Raw genomic sequence first — 17,626 nt, 5'->3', positions numbered from 1 at the left:
CAGATGCTGAGGGTTCCTGCAGGGGAGGAAAGTTGTTGTTTCCCCCCTATTAAATGAAACATCTTTGCTTTCTGGTTTCCTGAGAAAACTTACAAATAGTCCTTCATCACACAGGGAGACAAGTGAGTGAGAGGTATACAGATTCAGACTGCTGACACAACTACGAAATGTCTCTATATGGAGGAGATAGTACTAAGCGTGCTTTAGCTGAAAGTGTTAGGGCTTATTGAATTCTATGGCTGCATTTGGATATAGCTCAACCATGGTTTAATGCAGAGACAGGGAAGCTGAGCCATTCCAGATGGTGTTGGACTCCCAGTTATCATCATCACTGACCGCTGGCCATTCTGGCGTAAGATGATGGGAGTTGAAAGTCCCAACTGGAGGCCCATGGGTTTAGCATTAACGGAATGAACTTCAGGAAGCCTGGTTGTTCCTCGCCCTCTGGCTGAAGCAAGTAAGCTTCATAAACTTTGAGAGAAATTCAGCATAGTGCTATGGCAATCATGCAGACAGTGCAAGCATTTCAGCTTTCCAGATGGAACAATCCCCCTCCCATGCTGTTCTGGGAGCTCTCCACCAAGCCAATTTGGGGAAGAGAGAGGGGGCAAAGGCACTGGTGCTTGTGGGACTTGCTATATGAGTGCGCCCCTAAGGGTCTTAAGTTTGCTTCTTTCAACTAATCATTGTTACAATTAACTAGTTTGTCTGGGTTAAGATGACACAGATGGTTATACCTATTCTAAAACAGAAACAAAAAGCTTCTGGACTCCTCCTTGATGCTGCAGCAGAGGATAAGGGGGAAAGTATGTGAGTCCAAAGCTTGCAGTGCAAACCAGCCCTATTGGATTTACTTTGGAATAAATATGCTCATGACCACACTAAGAGGGCCTTCTCGGTAGTGGCGCCCGCCCTGTGGAACACCCTCCCTTCAGATGTGAAGGAAATAAGCAGCTATCTTATCTTTAAAAGGCACCTGAAGGCAGCCCTGTTTAGGGAAGTTTTTAATATTTAATGCTGTATTGGTTTTAACACTCGATTGGAAGCCACCCATAGTGGCTGGGGAAACTGAGCTAAATGGGCAGGGTATAAATAAATTATTATTATTATTATTATTATTATTAAGATACCTAGTGAATGTACAATCCAATACTCAGCCCTAGAACATAGACATATTCTCCCTCAATATCATTTCATACATATATCTAATTAATGTTATTTGCCAAAGATCTAAAGAGGTTAACAGCTGCTCCCTTCTATTTCCCAGTTCCTTGCCTTCGCCTCCCATTTCTGAAGATCACACTAGCGGGTCCACACACATTGCATTTTCTCTCATCCTACCAGTTTATTTTGTACAATTCCATTTACAAGTGACAAAAATTCCCCACTGGGCTTTAAAAATGAAAGGCCATCTCATGTCACAATCAGCAATACATAACAACCACCCCAAGAATAAAACTGGCGAAAGCCCGTCGCCTTAAAAGGATGGGATCCTCAAAATGGTCATTGTTCCCATAAAAGATTTTGTTATATCACAACCCCGTATTTATTAAAGCAACTAACGCCCCACCCCCTCCTCACCCTCAGATGCACAGCTGAATGGAGAGCTGCATCCTGGGGCAGCAAAATCGGGTTTACATCACAAAATGGTGAACTGCGAAGGCATGTGTGTGACCAGTGTTTGCTAGGCCTTTGTGGCGGCTGCCTGTGAGGTCCCCGCTGCTGTTAGTTGCTGAATCTTATGGCTCATCATCTCTATTACAGCTGCAAAAGAAGAAGCAAAGAAGAGTAAAGACCTTCACCCCAGCCACAGCTGCTCAGATCAAAATGGAGCCTCACCAATTCCAGGGCTTTGCCTGCCCTCAGGCCCCACCTTGCTTCATGGCGTGCTTCTCCTGGAGCGCCGGCTGGATTTTCTCCATCTGTTTCGTCAGGAAATCAATCTTCCTCTTGAAGAAATCTCTGGCGTCGTCCACTGACTGCAACATCAAACGCACTTGGTGGATATCGTCAAAATAGCTTTCTAGGCAAAGGGTGCTGAGCAAGACCCTTAAACCGCTAAGCAGGCATATTCAAAACAATTTTGAATTCTCCAATCTGGTGCCCTTCCAAATGCTGTGGACTACAACTCCCATCAGCCCCAGCCAGCAAAGGATGGTGGGACTTGTAGTCCAACACCATACGGGAACCCTTAACCAGTCTGGTGTGCTCTGAATCTTTTATACTCGCACCTGCCCTAGAGTCTATCTCTCTGGATATATGAAACCCCTGCTAAGAAATGTTACTAGTCTTACTGGAACTGTTTGGCCTTCTCTTTCAAATTTGTTAGACATCATGCCCAAAGAGGAACATTTGTTCCTTTTCGGGTTAGGCCTGTTCCAGTAACAAGTCTATTCAATGGCCATTTCATATTTGATGCCGGATGGTGTGGTCACTATCAAAAAACATGGATCTATCTTAAAATGTTGAAAGGGCCCATGGCATCAGCTCCCCAGCAGCACACTGAATCCATACTATTGGACCAATCCACACTGGAATCCATTTACCAATCTTCTAGAGACAGCCAGAAAAAACAATGGGCAGAATTGAGCGTTTGCTGGGACCAAAAACTGTTGAGGAGCCCACTGTTGGTCCCCAACTCCATTTTTCTTACTAATTCTTCTTACTATTCTCAATTTTTCTTACTAATTCACATGGAGGGAATGTGCTCTTCCAGGCACACTAGCAGCATAAATCTTTGGTGCACACTAGCAGCACAAATCTATAGGCACAGATATTACATACAAAATGAAAGCTTCCCCCTTAACAGAATTAAATTTTAATGAAATAAATAAAGCCAAAGTTTTATGAGTCATTGGAGGTAAGAGAGTGTGTTTCTGTATGAACTTAATAATGCTTAGCTTATTTTTTTAGTCGTTATTTTGTTAATATTGTTATATAGGTTATAAATGCCTTACTGATTTGTTAATCATATAATATGACTTATGCTGTTACTGTGATTCTTAGCTTATTTTCTAGTTGCTGGTTTGTTAATATTGTAATTGTTTTGTTAATTATATTATATAATTTATGCTGTGATTGTGAGGTTCTATTATGTTATTTTTATTTACTGTTTGTAAGCCACTTTTGGGGTTCATTTGAATGGAAAAGCAGCAGAGAAATGCAATCCACCAAATCAAAACAATCATATTTGTCAAGAAATCCCTTTCCCCGATCTCTGATTCAAATCCCCCGTTTATGAAGCCGGCTATGGTTATACAGTGGTATGGGAATGCAATTTGTACATTCCCAATGACATTGCCTCCCATCCCCTGGCCCAAATACACATGATGGGAAATGTGACAAAGAGGGCGGGCTGATAAGCTTTCAGGGCCCCACAAAAACTCATCCATATTGAGAGCCCCAGAAACAGTCAGTTCAGGCAGAATACCAAAATCTGCCTTGAGAACGGTTCAACTCAACCCAACAGTTCAAGGCAGAAAGTACTGGAGCATTAGACCACAGCAGGCCCCAACGTTTCACACGAACTCAAACCATGCAGCTGCTTTAATAAGAATTCCACGTGAATCTTAAGAACGGAAGTCTTACCTTTTCTACATAGTAACCTGTTCCTACATCTATCAAGACATTGGTAACATCAGAAAGCTTCCCAGGAACGTACATCTGTGAGAGAGGTTAAGGAAACGCAGAAGGAACAGGGAGGAACCATGTGACATGCAGGTAAGCCACAACCTGTGTGTGGCTCTTCCACATGGATGCTCAAGCTACCATGTGCTAGACTGATGTCTTACCAACGGACGGGATGACAGCCAATACATAGAAGCTCAATCCAGACAAGACTGGATATTTTACCTTGGTTGGTCAACAGCAGCCCAGTGAGCTGTTTTAGCCTGAAGATGCAAATGATCTTTAAGTTGCAGGACCACATGATACGATGAGGTGTAAGTAAGCCGGCTGCAGTTGGATATTTTACATATGTCATAATGGAGACTTGAGTGTCAGTGATGTCAGCTTATAACTGTGACCTCACCGTATCACTGACACTAAAGTCTCCATTATGACACATGTAAAATATCCAACATTATTAAAGGCATGAGTTGTCAAAACAATTGGGGATACAGTTCCCAAGGAGTGCCTTCTCCAACTGCAGCCAGCTTACTTAAACCTTTCAACTTTGGTTTAAACAAATGCGTAGCGCTTATTCTAAAACCAATCATTTGTCAAAAACAGTTGGGGTAGTAGGACAAAAATCAAGAACCATGGGGAATAGGAGTATGCAAGTGCTGAAGATAAAAAAATCCAGGTAGCCAGTGCAAGATGTACCTGCTCAACCCAGCTGCTGAAAAACTCCCAAAGGCTAAAGCCTTTTACTCTGAATCATGAAACGGGCTCCAGAGAGAACTCTTTCCACTCTTCAAATAAGGTGTCTCCACAAATGTGGTCGCAGATGAGAGGATGGAAGGATTCTATGAGAGATGCTGCTCCCTGAAAAGTTTTATGCCAGGGCTCGGGAGCCTGTGGCTCTCCAGATACTGTTGGACTCCAACTCCTTTTAGGCCAATCCAACAAGGCCAATGCTTAGGATGATGGGAGTTGTAGTTCAGCGACATCTGCAAACCACAGGTTCTCTGTGCCTGTTCTAGACACTTTGTTGCAGATTAATCCAATGGTCAAATTATAGGAAAAGAATGGCTGCTTAAGGGAGAAAAGTTTTGCGCTGTAGGCTGTGCTGCTGCCATACCACCAACTCCTTGAGGAAAGGATACAGAGCTGGAAAGTGGGACCAGTAGTTCTTTACCTGATGAGACAAAAATATAGGACTCTTACATTACAGAGCATCTCCACAATAATGATTTGTCAAAGTCAGAATCCAATTGTGCCACGTAATTTATTGGTTACTTTTGTAAAACATAAAAAAACACACATCTGAGTTGAAGGAACTACCATTGAGCTCCTTCATATTATCTTTCATACCATTTTCTAAGAAACCACAGTAAGGTATGTTTCACTCATATTCTAAGGAGTAGAACAAGGAAGATGTTTGACCTAAAGTTAACACAATCATTATACATCACTACTAACTTTTAGTATTTGTGTCAATGTTCTGCATTTTCATTGTTGTAACCCACTTTGAATTCCTCTTTTTCAGGGGCGGGAAATCAGGATATAAATTTTAAAATAAAGAGTCACTTGCCTTCATTGGTTTTATTCAAAACTGTCAGACAGTCCTTGGCTTCCACATATTTTGTCTGCACCACCTTAAGTTGTGCAATGGATGAAGAAAGGAACTCCACTTCCTATAGAAGGCATACAAAAATCAAGGCTCAGCATCAAATAACTTTCTTGCCACCAGGGGCCACTATTCTACTATAAGTACTACAAACATTACTCTAGTAATGGTGGGATATTGCTTCAATGAAACACCAACTGCTCCCATCAAAAAGCCCTGTAGCGTTGGAGGACACTCACAAAGTTCTGCAATCACTTGGAGGAGGGGAAAGACTACAAAGTGAGGGGAGTGATTCATCCCTCACTTCCCAATCTCTTAACAGGAAGATAACATCAAAATGTTGAAAGGATTACTGAAGTGAAGAAGACAATGAAGACTGAGGCTACCTGATCTTCCCATAGCATCACAAACCAGGTCAAGGAAGTGACAAAAAAAGAAAGCATGCATGTACTACACAAATATTTGCAAAGGATTGAATCTCCACAGGAAAGAGGTAGGTTGGTTACCAAAAAATCTAAAGTTCATGGAGATCCAATCTTACTCAAAGCCCTCCGCTTCAAAAGCAGTATGGTACTCCTGAGAGTAAGGTAAAGGTAAAGGGACCCCTGACCATTAGGTCCAGTCATGGCCGACTCTGGGGTTGCGGTGCTCATCTCGCTTTATTGGCCGAGGGAGCCGGCGTACAGCTTCTGGGTCATGTGGCCAGCATGACTAAGCCGCTTCTGGCGAACCAGAGCAGCGCACAGAAACGCCGTTTACCTTCCCACCGGAGCGGTACCTATTTATCTACTTGTACTTTGACGTGCTTTCGAACTGCTAGGTTGGCAGGAGCAGGGACCGAACAATGGGAGCTCACCCCGTCGCGGGGATTTGAACCACCGACCTTCCTGGGCTCTGTGGTTTAACCCACAGCGCCACCCACATCCCCTCCTGAGAGTAGGGATACCCAGATCCCCTGGGACTCAGATCCTGAGCTTCACAGGATGATGAGGCAGGAAGCTCAGAGGCGTCCACTAAATGCTGCTCAAGTGAAGAATTTAGCTTTCTCTTCCCACCCCCCAACCCTTGATTCTGGCCCTTCTCCCTTCCACTGGAGACCTTGCAGAAAGGAGGCTGAGCTGCGTCCTTATACACACTGACTGGGGAGTATGCCCCCACTGAGTCCTGTGGAATATACTTCCATGTATCATAGAATTGTAGAGTTGAAACAAACTCAAAAGTCTAACCCCCTGCAACACAGGAATCTCAAATAAAGCATCTATGACAGATCAAAAACCTCCAAGGAAGGAGTGCCCACAACTTCCCAAGGGAGTCCCTTCCACTATCGAACAACTCTTAGCTGTCAGAAATTACTTCCTGACGTTTAGCAGGAATCTTCTTTCTCGTAACTTGAATCCGTTGCTTCAGGTTGTGGCCTCTGGAGCAAGCTCGCTCCATCCTCCATGTGACAGCCCTTGACATATTTGAAGGTGGCAATCCTAACTCCTCTCGGTCTCTTCTTTCCAGGTTAAACATACCCCCCCCTCAACCATTTCTCATTTTGCAAGACCCTCGATCGTCTAGATTTGCCCTCCTTTGATTCTAAGCATCTTTCTTAAACTGTTGTGCCCGGAATCGGACACAGCTCTTCCAGGCGTGGTCTGACCCAAGGCAGAATAAGAGCAATCCAATGACTTCCCTTGATCCCCGGGGCACTATATTTCCGCGGAGGCGGCCTAGGATAGCATTGGCCTTTTTTGATGGGGTGGTGCGATTATTCTTGTTTGAATTGTGACCCAAACTTTAATGGCAAATTAACAGCACCCATGCATTTTTTAAAACCATTATGTACAGTGGTACCTCAGGTTCAGTATTTAATTCGTTCCGGAGGTCTGTTCTTAGCCTGAAACTGTTCTTAACCTGAAGCACTATTTCTGGATTAGCGGAGTCTGTAACCTGAAGCTTATGTAACCTGAAGCGTATGTAACCTGAGGTACCACTGTATTTTGTTTTCTACAGGACACACTGCTTTCAAAACACTGGCATAAATGGAACCTGTAAGGCACACTTGAATTTTCCCTTGTCATGGGACATTTCAAAAATGCCTTAAATCGAGTGTGGGGAACCTGGCGGTTGGGACTCCAACTCCCATCACCCCCGACCATTGGCCATGCTACGTGGGGCTGATGGGAGTCGCAGTCCAGCGGAGCCTTGGAAAGTGGGGTGTTTTTTTTGTGGGGCGGGGAGAGGGAAGCCCAGGTTCCCCATCTCTGCCCTAAATCTCCGATTCATTTCCTACCCCTTGGCTGCCTTAGGCGCGGCCGCCCAGCCTCCCTCTCCCGCCTCAGCCTAGTTTGAGCGGGAAGCGGCCGGCCGTTCATTCCCCACCCGACCCTCTCGCCCCCAGTCGCTAAGGCTCGTTCCCTCACCTGGTCCAGCTGGTTCTTCAGCACCTCCAGTTGCGGCAGCGAAAGCTCCGTGATGTTCACCTGCTGCGCCATCTTGGGAGGCGAGGTGGGAAAGGCGCCTCTCCAGCCGGCGGAGTCTATGATCAGTCCGCCTATTGGGACTCGGCACCTACCGGAAGCTCCGCCCGCCTCCCTAGCAACGGCCAAAGAGGGAAGAGCCAGCCGGCAATGCCGCACGCCGCACTCACTTCCGGTTGCATGTCGGCGTCCTTCTCCTGAGGGGCGAGAGTGGCGAGGAGGCTACATAGAGAATTTATGTAAGGATGTCAAACGGAGCGCTGGCTGCTCCAGGCCCGGCCCGGTGATTCGTGATTCGGCTCAGTGTTGTTTTGCTCCGTGGGACGAACCTGTTTCTTAATTTTTGTTAAAATCAGTCGAAGGGGAGACTGGGGCGGGAGCTTCTGACTTTGCAGATAAAAGGGAGATGAGTTGACACTCTAAAAAAGACTGCATAACAGGCAGATCGTGGCCACTGGGCCCATTACCTAGTGGCAAATAGAAGGGGAAGAAATGGAGGCAGTGAGAGATTTTACTTTCTTGGGCTCCATGATCACTGCAGATGGTGACAGCAGCCACGAAATTAAAAGACGCCTGCTTCTTGGGAGGAAAGCAAGGACAAACCTAGACAGCATCTAAAAAAAATAGAGACATCACCTTGCCAACAAAGGCCTGTATAGTTAAAGCTATGGTTTTCCCAGTAGTGATGTATGGAAGTGAGAGCTGGACCATAAAGGAGGCTGATCGCCAAAGAATGGATGCTTTTGAATGATGCTGCTGGAGGAGAGTCCCATGGACTGCAAGAAGATCAAACCTATCCATTCTTAGGGAAATCAGCCCTGAGTGCTCACTGGAAGGACAGATCCTGAAGCTGAGGCTCCAATACTTTGGCCACCTCATGAGAAGAGAAGACTCCCTGGAAAAGACCCTGGTGTTGGGAAAGATGGAGGGCACAAGGAGAAGGGGACGACAAAGGACAAGATGGTTGGACAGTGTTCTCGAAGCTACCAGCATGAGTTTGACCAAACTGCGGGAGGCAGTGGAAGACAGGAGTGCCTGGCGTGCTCTGGTCCAGGGGGTCACGAAGAGTCGGACATGACTAAACGACTAAACAACAACAGGCAGAAATGCCAAAGCACTGTTTCTTCATGATGGGGTGGTGCGACGATTCTTGTTTGTGATCCAAACTTTAATGGCAAACTAACAACACCCATGCATTTTTTAAAACCATTATATATTTTGTTTTCTACAGGACACACTGCTTTCAAAACACTGGCATAAATGGAACCTGTAAAACACACTTGAATTTTTCCTTGCCATGGGACATTTCAAAAATGCCTTAAAAAAAGTCATCTTAAGCTCTAATTTCTTTTGGGATGGAGCAGGCATGCGTGTTTCAAAACATTGTCACCATAGGGAGTTTCTAGGCCTGCCCGCTTCTGATTTTTACACCAGTGCCTGTATTTTCTCTTAACTCGTGGAGAAATTCCACTATTTATGACCCAGAATCTGAATAATCAAATCAGGAGGCCCTTGGGCAACTTGTTGCTTGATGAGGTGGAGTTTTTTCCATCATCTTAACTGTAAAAGGTAGTTTTAGTTGTGTTCAATGAAGCCTATTTGTAAGAACATAGTTGTAGGGTGCCAAATCTCATTTTATCTATGCCAACCCTCCAGGAACTACCAAAGGGAAAAAATTAAAACCAAGCAATACAAATATGAATAGGGGCAGGGAAATAAAATGACTTTTCATGTACTGAGATCCTAGAGAGGTTAATACTTTAGTATATCCATTTCGGGAGGTGCTTTGGTGTTGACTGAAGCTCAGCTTTGAGATGCATTGTAATATAACTGCATGTAATATAACCTGTCATTTATAGCTTAAGGTAAGCAGTACAATCCATAATACAACAGCCTTTCCCAAGCTGGTGTCCTCCAGATGTTTTTGGATTACAACTCCCTTCAACCCCAGCCAGTGTGACCAGTGATCATAGAGAATTGGATGCCCCCATATGGAGGGTATCAGGGTTTTAACACACTTTGCATGCCTCTGACATTCGAGGATGGTTCTGGTGATAAGCTCCAGAACTATTCTTCACCCTGTAACTACTAACCCTCATCAACGAAAGTAGCATTTAAATTCATATCACAATCGAACACATTTGATTACTAGAACACTGTGATACATGAGAGAAAAGAATCACCTTCATTATTCTTCCAGACATCCAACATTCTTTCCAAACATCCCACACATGTTGTGGCTATAGTAAAAATATCACACATCTCTGTGGGATGCAAGTTGCATTCCTAATGGTGGTGATGGGGAGCAATTTTTGTTTCCTGGTCCTTGTCTGTGTGCAGGTAACTACTAAATCACTTGTAACAGAAGGTTACATAGCACAAAATTATTGAATATCCTAGTGCAAAACCTGGGGACTATCAAGGGCGCTCAATTTTACATTTGTAAAGCAAAATCTGGAAGTGCCTAACTATCTGCTGAGAAAAATACATTTATTCTAGAGCTTTTGAAATGAAGCAGCTTGGTTTCTCTGGTGGTCTGGGGCACACCTACAATAAATCTAGGAGGTGTCTATACAGCTCTCTGCTCCTAATTCTGTAGACAAAACCGTGCCTAAGGTTAGTATTCTTTAAAAGGTTCTGCACCAAGATAACCCAAATTATGACTTAATGTGGGAACCTGTGCGTATTATGCAACATTCTTCATTTTTTGTTGTTGCTATTTTTGTTTTAAACTGTTCAGTGTGATTCTCCTGTTCTGCTCATCATGATGAGGGGGTAAGGAGAAGATGGTGTGGGGGTATTATAAACCCACAAGAGAAGATAGACAGGATGCACTAGCTGCGTGGGTCAAACCAGAACAGAATATTAAACCAGCACGGTCAAGTGCTAGAATGGTAAATCCATGTTTGATTTTAGAAAGACTAACAGGAATCATCAGCCAGTACTAGATTTTTGGTACCTGTTCCAAGCTTAGCCCCCTCTGCCAAACCAACACACACACTTTATTTGTTATAACTTTTATTTAGGCTTTGAAACATTAAAATACAAATCAATTTTAAAATAACTTAATCAATCACTGGAAATGCAAACTGTACAACTGTGCAAACGCTACATATTGCAAAGAGCAGCAGCTTAACTAGGAGCATCCCCTGTAAAGGCAGGTGCAGACTTTCCACTGAAGCTCAGGCAAGGTAGTTGGTGACCAACCCAGCTTGCATAAGGCCAGATATTTTATCCTTCTCCCCAGCAGCAGTTTCCATTTAAGGCAGTTCAGCGTTTACAAAAAAAAAAATAGTAACTTGGGTCCTTTCAAATCCCTCCCACCAGAAACCAGGTATCATGCTTTTGCCCTGTTTTCTACTGCAGAGACACTGGTAAGCCATAGGCTATTGGGGCAGCACCAATCATATATTTGAGTCTGGGAGCATGGCGGGACTGTATGACATATTGGAGGAATGGAGCTCCTGAACCTGCCTTGAGCCAGTTCTTCAGAAGTGCTTCCATGTAGCGATCGATGTCTCGGTCAGTTACATCCCAGAGGTTACCCAGCACTAGGGGACTAGGGGTTGAGGGAGAAGGAGAGAGAGATCACATGTACAGGTCATTAAAAATATATATATCTAAATCCTATGTATTTCCCAGTAGTGATGTATGGAAGTGAGAGCTGGACCATAAAAAAGGCTGATCGCCGAAGAATTGATGCTTTTGAATTATGGTGCTGGAGGAGACTCTTGAGAGTCCCATGGACTGCAAGAAGATCAAACCCATCCATTCTGAAGGAAATCAGCCCTGAGTGCTCACTGGAAGGACAGATCCTGAAGCTGAGGTTCCAATACTTTGGCCACCTCATGAGAAGAGAAGACTCCCTGGAAAAGACCCTGATGTTGGAAAGATGGAGGGCACAAGGAGAAGGGGACGACAGAGGACGAGATGGTTGGACAGTGTTCTCGAAGCTACCAGCATGAGTTTGACTAAACTGCGGGAGGCAGTGGAAGACAGAAGTGCTTGGCGTGCTCTGGTCCATGGGGTCACGAAGAGTCGGACACGACTAAACAACAACAACAAATCCTATGTATATAATAGGTGTCCAAACAAAGCATGAAACTTCTAGCTTCCCCAGAAAGCACTGGATAATGACTAGCGGAAATTATGCCATGGGCTTCATTGCCCCAGGCAAAATTTCTTTCAGGGTCAAAGCTAGCAGTCAGCAACCCATTTTCTCTTTCCTCTATTCCTTTCTCTCTCTCCAACAGTTAGGCTGAGAAAAAACCCTTTTCTTATGGGGATGGAGAACACAAGGTTCTAGGGAAGATCTAAAAGGCATGATAGGCCACCACAGGATCACAGACTAGGGGTCCCCACCTGTGGTCTAGGGCCAGAGCTGGGGAACATGTGGCCATTCAAATATTGCTCAGCTACAGCTTCCATCAGCCCTAGCCAGAATGGCTTATTGTCACGAATGTTGACAGCTGCAGTCCAGTAACATCAGGAGGACCTCAGGTTCCCCCTCTACCACTGGTCTAGGACCAGAAGCATGGAACCATTTGGGCTCCATGGGCCAGATCCTTATCAAGATCTGCCTCCTGCGCACAATTTGACAGGTGGGTGGAGTCCCCACAAGAGGCAAGGATTGCTGACTCATTTGTTAAAGAGAGGCAGGGCCAGCAAAGGATGCGGTAACTTACCAGCCTGCCATCAGGAACCGGAGGACAGCACCAGTTCCCTCCAGGTTGCCCTGCACTGCTAGGACAGCACTGCTGCAGCCGAAAAGAAGAGCCACGGCCCTGCAGTCCACTCTCAGGATGGTGTCCACAAAACGGGCACCAGCACCATGCCCAGCGTAGCTACAGGAAGGAAAGAACCACCATAAAGTAAAACGAAACACAAGCCCACTTGGACCAGAAGCATAACTCTCCCCTCTTCCACAGGCTCAGCTGCCTACCATAGGAAAGCAGGCTTAAGTGACAATCCATGCAGCCTCAGTGAATGCAAATAAGGGATCGTGTAATGCACCAACCTGTTTACATTCCGTAGAGGGTTTTGTGTCTGGCACTAATGAGCAACTTGAACAGACATTCTGCATCTCTAGGGGAACAAGGGTTGTTGGGAGATTGCACCCCACCTTCTCTAATGATGACCACTGCAGAAAGCGTGTGGGTGGGCAGGCAAGGAACATAGGAACCTGGTTCCAGACACTAGCTAGATGACATGCTCAAGTAACACCAGTCATGGATGGCAGGGGTCTTATGAATCATTGACCTGGCATTGCACAGCAGCACCTTCAGGTCATGTGGGTATCCCTTGCTGATTCCAGTACCCGTCCAGTCAGGACCAAACCCGGTATGGGGTAACTGTGCCCCTGAAGGACCAGGTGCGCAGCCTGGGAGTCATTCTGGACTCACAGCTGTCCATGGAGGTGCAGGTCAATTCTGTGTCCAGGGCAGCTGTTTAACAGCTACATCTAGTACGCAAGCTGAGACCCTACTTGCCTGCAGACTGTCTCGCCAGAGTGATGCATGCTGTAGTTATCTCTCGCTTGGACTACTGCAATGCGCTCTATGTGGGGCTACCTTTGAAGGTGACCCGGAAACTACAACTAATCCAGAATGCGGCAGCTAGACTGGTGACTGGGAGTGGCCGCCGAGATCATATAACACCAGTCTTGAAAGACCTACACTGGCTCCCAGTACGTTTCCGAGCACAATTCAAAGTGTTGGTGCTGACCTTTAAAGCCCAAAACGGCCTCGGTCCAGTATATCTGAAGGGGTGTCTCCACCCCCATTGTTATGCCCGGACACTGAGGTCCAGCGCCAAGGGCCTTCTGGCTGTTCCCTCGCTGAGAGAAGCCAAATTACAGGGAACCAGGCAGAGGGCCTTCTCGGTAGTGGCACCCGCCCTGTGGAACGCCCTCCCACCAGATGTCAAAGAGAAAAATAACTACCAGGCTTTTAGAAGACATCTGAAGGCAGCCATGTTTAGGGAAGCTTTTAATGTTTAATAGGTTATTGTATTTTAGTGTTCTGTTGGAATTATTATTATTATTATTATTATTATTTAACACTAGGGGGATTGCTTTGCATTTCCAGCACACAAATGTTGCTCTGTGGCTGAAAGAGGGAGGAAGTTTGGTGGGCATTCTGTCCTGTAGTTGGCCAGAGGAATGGGGGCAACTAGGTCAGTCTCTGCTCTTGCTGGCTGGGGCTGGTGGGAGTTGGAGCCGAGAGGTTCCTTGCTCCTTTTGAGAGGAAGAACATCTCTTCATTTTATCAATGTCAGGCTGACCTCCCTCTATTCATCCCCCTCCCCACTCCACTTCCTCAATGAGTCGTAAATTGCAAGCCTGAAAGACAGGGGCTGTGCCTTATTTTGATTTCAACACACTGCCTATTTAATGTAGGTTCATAGGAAAATAAGCATGCAATGATTTCAAGAGTGGAGCCTCCTTTAAACCAAGGGAGACATATTAAAGGATCATTAAGTTGCCTGACGGTAGTTTAGGGAAGCTTTTAATGTTTAATAGGTTATTGTATTTTAATATTCTGTTGGAAGCCACCCAGAGTGGCGGGGGAAACCCAGCCAGATGTGCGGGGTATAAATAATAAATTATTATTATTATATATTATTATTATAAGTAGCTGGGGATGATTAAGAAGAAGAACTCATCTGCCCCTTGTTTGTGAAATCTAGTTTTCACACACACCTTTCCTGGGTTATTATGTGCTCATGTTCAGTAGTGAAAGGACCAGACAACAGTGCTAAATACCTTCAAAAATAACTTGGTTCTATCACTATATGTTTATTCAAGATTCACTTTCCCTCTATCTTGCTTCTCTTGAGATGCCTTAGCTCAGGGTCCTACTAGGCAAACCTGCCTAGAAGGACCTGGCCATCTGTCACGAATGCTTTAACTGAGATTCCTGCAGTGTGAGGGGTTGGACTTGATAACCCTTGGGGTCCCTTCCAACTCTGCAATTATTTGATCTTGCACAAGAAGAGCAAAACAGAGGAGAATACTGCCCAGGCGTCATGTCAATACAGACACAAAATGAGTTGGTCTTACCTCAACAGTTATGAGTTAAATTTGTCAATTGCCCCCAAGCAGCATGCTTTCCTGTCCCCCAATTAAATCAAGGCACCAGCCTTCTCCACCACTGGCTTAGGCAGCACTACATGATGTATGTACTCACATATAGAGATCACGTTCTTCAAGAGCTGACGGCACTTGGTCTGCACTGGGACTCTCTCCTATCACTCCTGTCCATCCAGGCTCACTACCAAGCAATTGCCAGGGGTGGGGGGAGAAAGAAACATTAGACAGTTAGTAAGAAGGGCACCAGGGGGTAGGGCAGCAGATTGGACTACAGTTCTCACAATACTTAGCCATTATGCTGTGTTGAGCTGATGGGAGTTGGAGCCATCAACAAAATATGGATAGCTACAGATTCCCCATCCCTGGTCAAGCAAACTTTGTAAATTCCAGAGGAGCCCAAATCAGCCTGCTGGTAACCTGTGCGGGGAAATCCGGCTTCGAAAAGACCTCCGCGCGACTTGTGCACACATGCAGATAATTAATTACCTCTGAAACCAGTCTTTGAACATTCTCTCTGTCCCAGGAAGGTTTGTGTGTGGATTCAAGACATAAAAGGTGTTGCTGCTGTTGACACCGCGGTTTAGGATAGTCTCTTCCTGATACTGTTAAAAGCAGATCAGAAAAACAGCTTTATTAGATGGGATAAAGGCAGAGGTTTTGGTACAGGGAAGAGATTTCAGCCTGCAAAGGTTTTTGCTAGATGTAGCCTTGGTACAATGAGTATGTCATCTCCAGGGCCAGAAGGGGGGGTGGCATTGAGAAGAAGAGTGAAAGTGTAAGTAGTGGCTTCTAGTGGACAATACCAGGCTCATTGCTCCTTCCCATGACTAGCAACAACCTGAAGTCACCCCGTTAAATCTGCAAGCTGACTTAACTCAAAACACAGAACTAAGCTTCCTAAAGGTGCTGAACTGAAATCTATTAGGAAAAAACACGAGCACACAACCTTGCTTGAATCTAGTCAGCTCAATGTCTCATTCAGAATCTGGGGAAAGGGGCCAAGGGATCCTGGATCGAAGCTCAGTTCATCCACCAGCACACGTCTCTCCTCACTTCCCTCCAAAGCTTGCAACCGATGCAAATTAAAACCACACACAGTGCCCCAGAGACAAGATAGCTAGGATCCCCTTGTAGGGCACTTGGGTAAATTGAGCCAAGCTTCACTACACAAAGGAAGCAAAAGCAGCCAAATGTCACCTCTTACTTAACCCGTTTCACAGGTCTTTTAAATAAAGGTCTTTCCTAGCCGTTACTAAATATCCTTTCTGCGATTCACCAAGAAGGCAGACATGGAGCATCGTGCACGCAAAAGCTGCGCTACTTAACAAAACTAACGTTGCCATAGCTATTCAATCCATCTTTAAAAAGGCGTAGGATAAAAACAACGTCCGGATCATGCCTTTGTGCCTTCTAGCAGGGCAGGGGGGTTCTTTATACCTTTTTTGTAAGAGAATAGCTGAGCAGGAACCGCAGAGATGGTAACCGGGTCACGGAATGGTTTTTCAAGCATGGCATGTTTTCCCAGGGAAGCTTTTGCAGGTGCTGGGGGTGGAAATGATCAGAAATTAAGCCTTGCTCTCACCTCCGTACAAGAGGGGACTGCTGGGCTCCTTCAATGGAGTAACTTCAGTCTGTGTGACGGAGGTTGGGGGACATAATTCCAGCCCATTAAGGGAAGCCAAGGATGTCTTATCACCAGCCCTCCAACATCTGCCAGGCTGCTTTTGAGCTGGTCCGCCAGGAAAAGGAAAGCAATGAGCTGAACCCTCAAATGTTGCTGTTGAACGAGCATTTGGGGAGTGATGTTGGGTAGCACAGAAGGTGCAACCGCACCAAACAGACTTCAATTCCCATATAATGATGTTGTGTTTCTGCTTCTCCCAGGAAAGGTACCCAAGGAGCAGGGACTCTGCAAGGTTGAAGGCTATCTGCTCACCCGTCATGTAACTAATGGGGAAATGGCCTTCACTTACTTTATCCAGCACAAGGACTAAGTGGCCACTCGACGCCTGACCAGTATGGGATCCCAGTTTGTCCACTGCCTCCTGCAGACAGTTCTGGGCTCTCTCGGGCTGAGATGCGTTGAGCCCCTGTGCCAAGCATTGTACATGTTGTGGAGTCAAAAGATGCGAGCCAGTCAGCATGGCCTGGTGGAGGAGAGCAAAAGTTAAGATGCAAGGCCATTTTGGACACCCACAACCCCAGTGAGGTGCTGCTATCTGTCACCACAACCATTTGTGCAATTCTTAACTCATTTGCTTGCTTTCAAGCACTTTTAAGTCACTTAATATTTAAAAAGAGAGATTACAAATAAGAGGGTTTTAAATCTCCAAGAGCAGTATGCTGAAATATACATGTAAGCTGTAAAACAGCATCGTAAACACGAAAATTAAGAAATAGCTATTTATTAAGAAATATTGTTATTTTAAATAGTAGGGGAAAGATATAGTGGCTAATGTGCCACATGAGTAAAGATTAAATGCACCTGATTTTTTTGGTTTAGTTTCCAGGGAGGGGTGCATGGCATAAGCCAGCCACTTGGGTGGGGTTAAATCAATAAAATAAAAAATACATACATACATACTGTATATGCTGAGAGACAGATTGGTTATAGGAGAATTCTCTCTTAATATTAGAAAAAGAGGTCACCATGCAAAGCTATTGGAAGTAATTTAATGGCCATCAGCGCAAATATTTCTGCTTTCCAGATACAACAATTCCCCTTCTCTTCCCAGCCATGCACTGTTCTGGGGGTTCTTCTGACACCCCAGAGCCAATTTTGTGGGGGAGGAGAGGTGAGAAAGCCCAGTTGTACAAGCAAGTCTGCACGGGCTTCCGCTA

At 45.3% G+C, this 17,626-nt stretch overlaps 2 protein-coding genes across 2 annotated transcripts in view; both read right to left on the bottom strand.

Annotated features, from left to right (window-relative positions):
- Nucleotides 1–1,320: 1,320 nt before the first annotated feature.
- PFDN5 (prefoldin subunit 5) lies at nucleotides 1,321–7,782 on the bottom strand. Its single transcript, XM_028709769.2, has 6 exons — nucleotides 7,639–7,782; nucleotides 5,195–5,297; nucleotides 4,767–4,798; nucleotides 3,589–3,663; nucleotides 1,874–1,979; nucleotides 1,321–1,764 (listed from the first exon to the last, which is right to left on the bottom strand). Exons 1-6 carry the CDS (start codon nucleotides 7,708–7,710, stop codon nucleotides 1,685–1,687), a joined length of 468 nt encoding a protein of 155 aa, XP_028565602.2. The 5' UTR covers nucleotides 7,711–7,782; the 3' UTR covers nucleotides 1,321–1,684.
- Nucleotides 7,783–10,696: 2,914 nt separating this feature from the next.
- ESPL1 (extra spindle pole bodies like 1, separase) overlaps nucleotides 10,697–17,626 on the bottom strand; it is a 41,819-nt gene continuing 34,889 nt past the window's right edge. The window contains exons 25-30 of the mRNA XM_028709616.2: nucleotides 16,759–16,932; nucleotides 16,223–16,327; nucleotides 15,272–15,387; nucleotides 14,883–14,966; nucleotides 12,381–12,539; nucleotides 10,697–11,254 (exon numbers count right to left, since the gene is read on the bottom strand). Of these exons, the coding sequence (XP_028565449.2) occupies nucleotides 11,053–11,254; nucleotides 12,381–12,539; nucleotides 14,883–14,966; nucleotides 15,272–15,387; nucleotides 16,223–16,327; nucleotides 16,759–16,932 (840 nt within the window). The 3' untranslated portion in view covers nucleotides 10,697–11,052. The remainder of the gene's footprint in view (nucleotides 11,255–12,380; nucleotides 12,540–14,882; nucleotides 14,967–15,271; nucleotides 15,388–16,222; nucleotides 16,328–16,758; nucleotides 16,933–17,626) is intronic.

Source organism: Podarcis muralis, chromosome 2 (genome assembly GCF_964188315.1).
Source record: "Podarcis muralis chromosome 2, rPodMur119.hap1.1, whole genome shotgun sequence".
NCBI lineage: Eukaryota > Metazoa > Chordata > Lepidosauria > Squamata > Lacertidae > Podarcis > Podarcis muralis.
The sequence above is the reverse complement of the archived record's forward strand: the minus strand, read 5'-3'. Positions and strand labels throughout refer to the sequence as shown.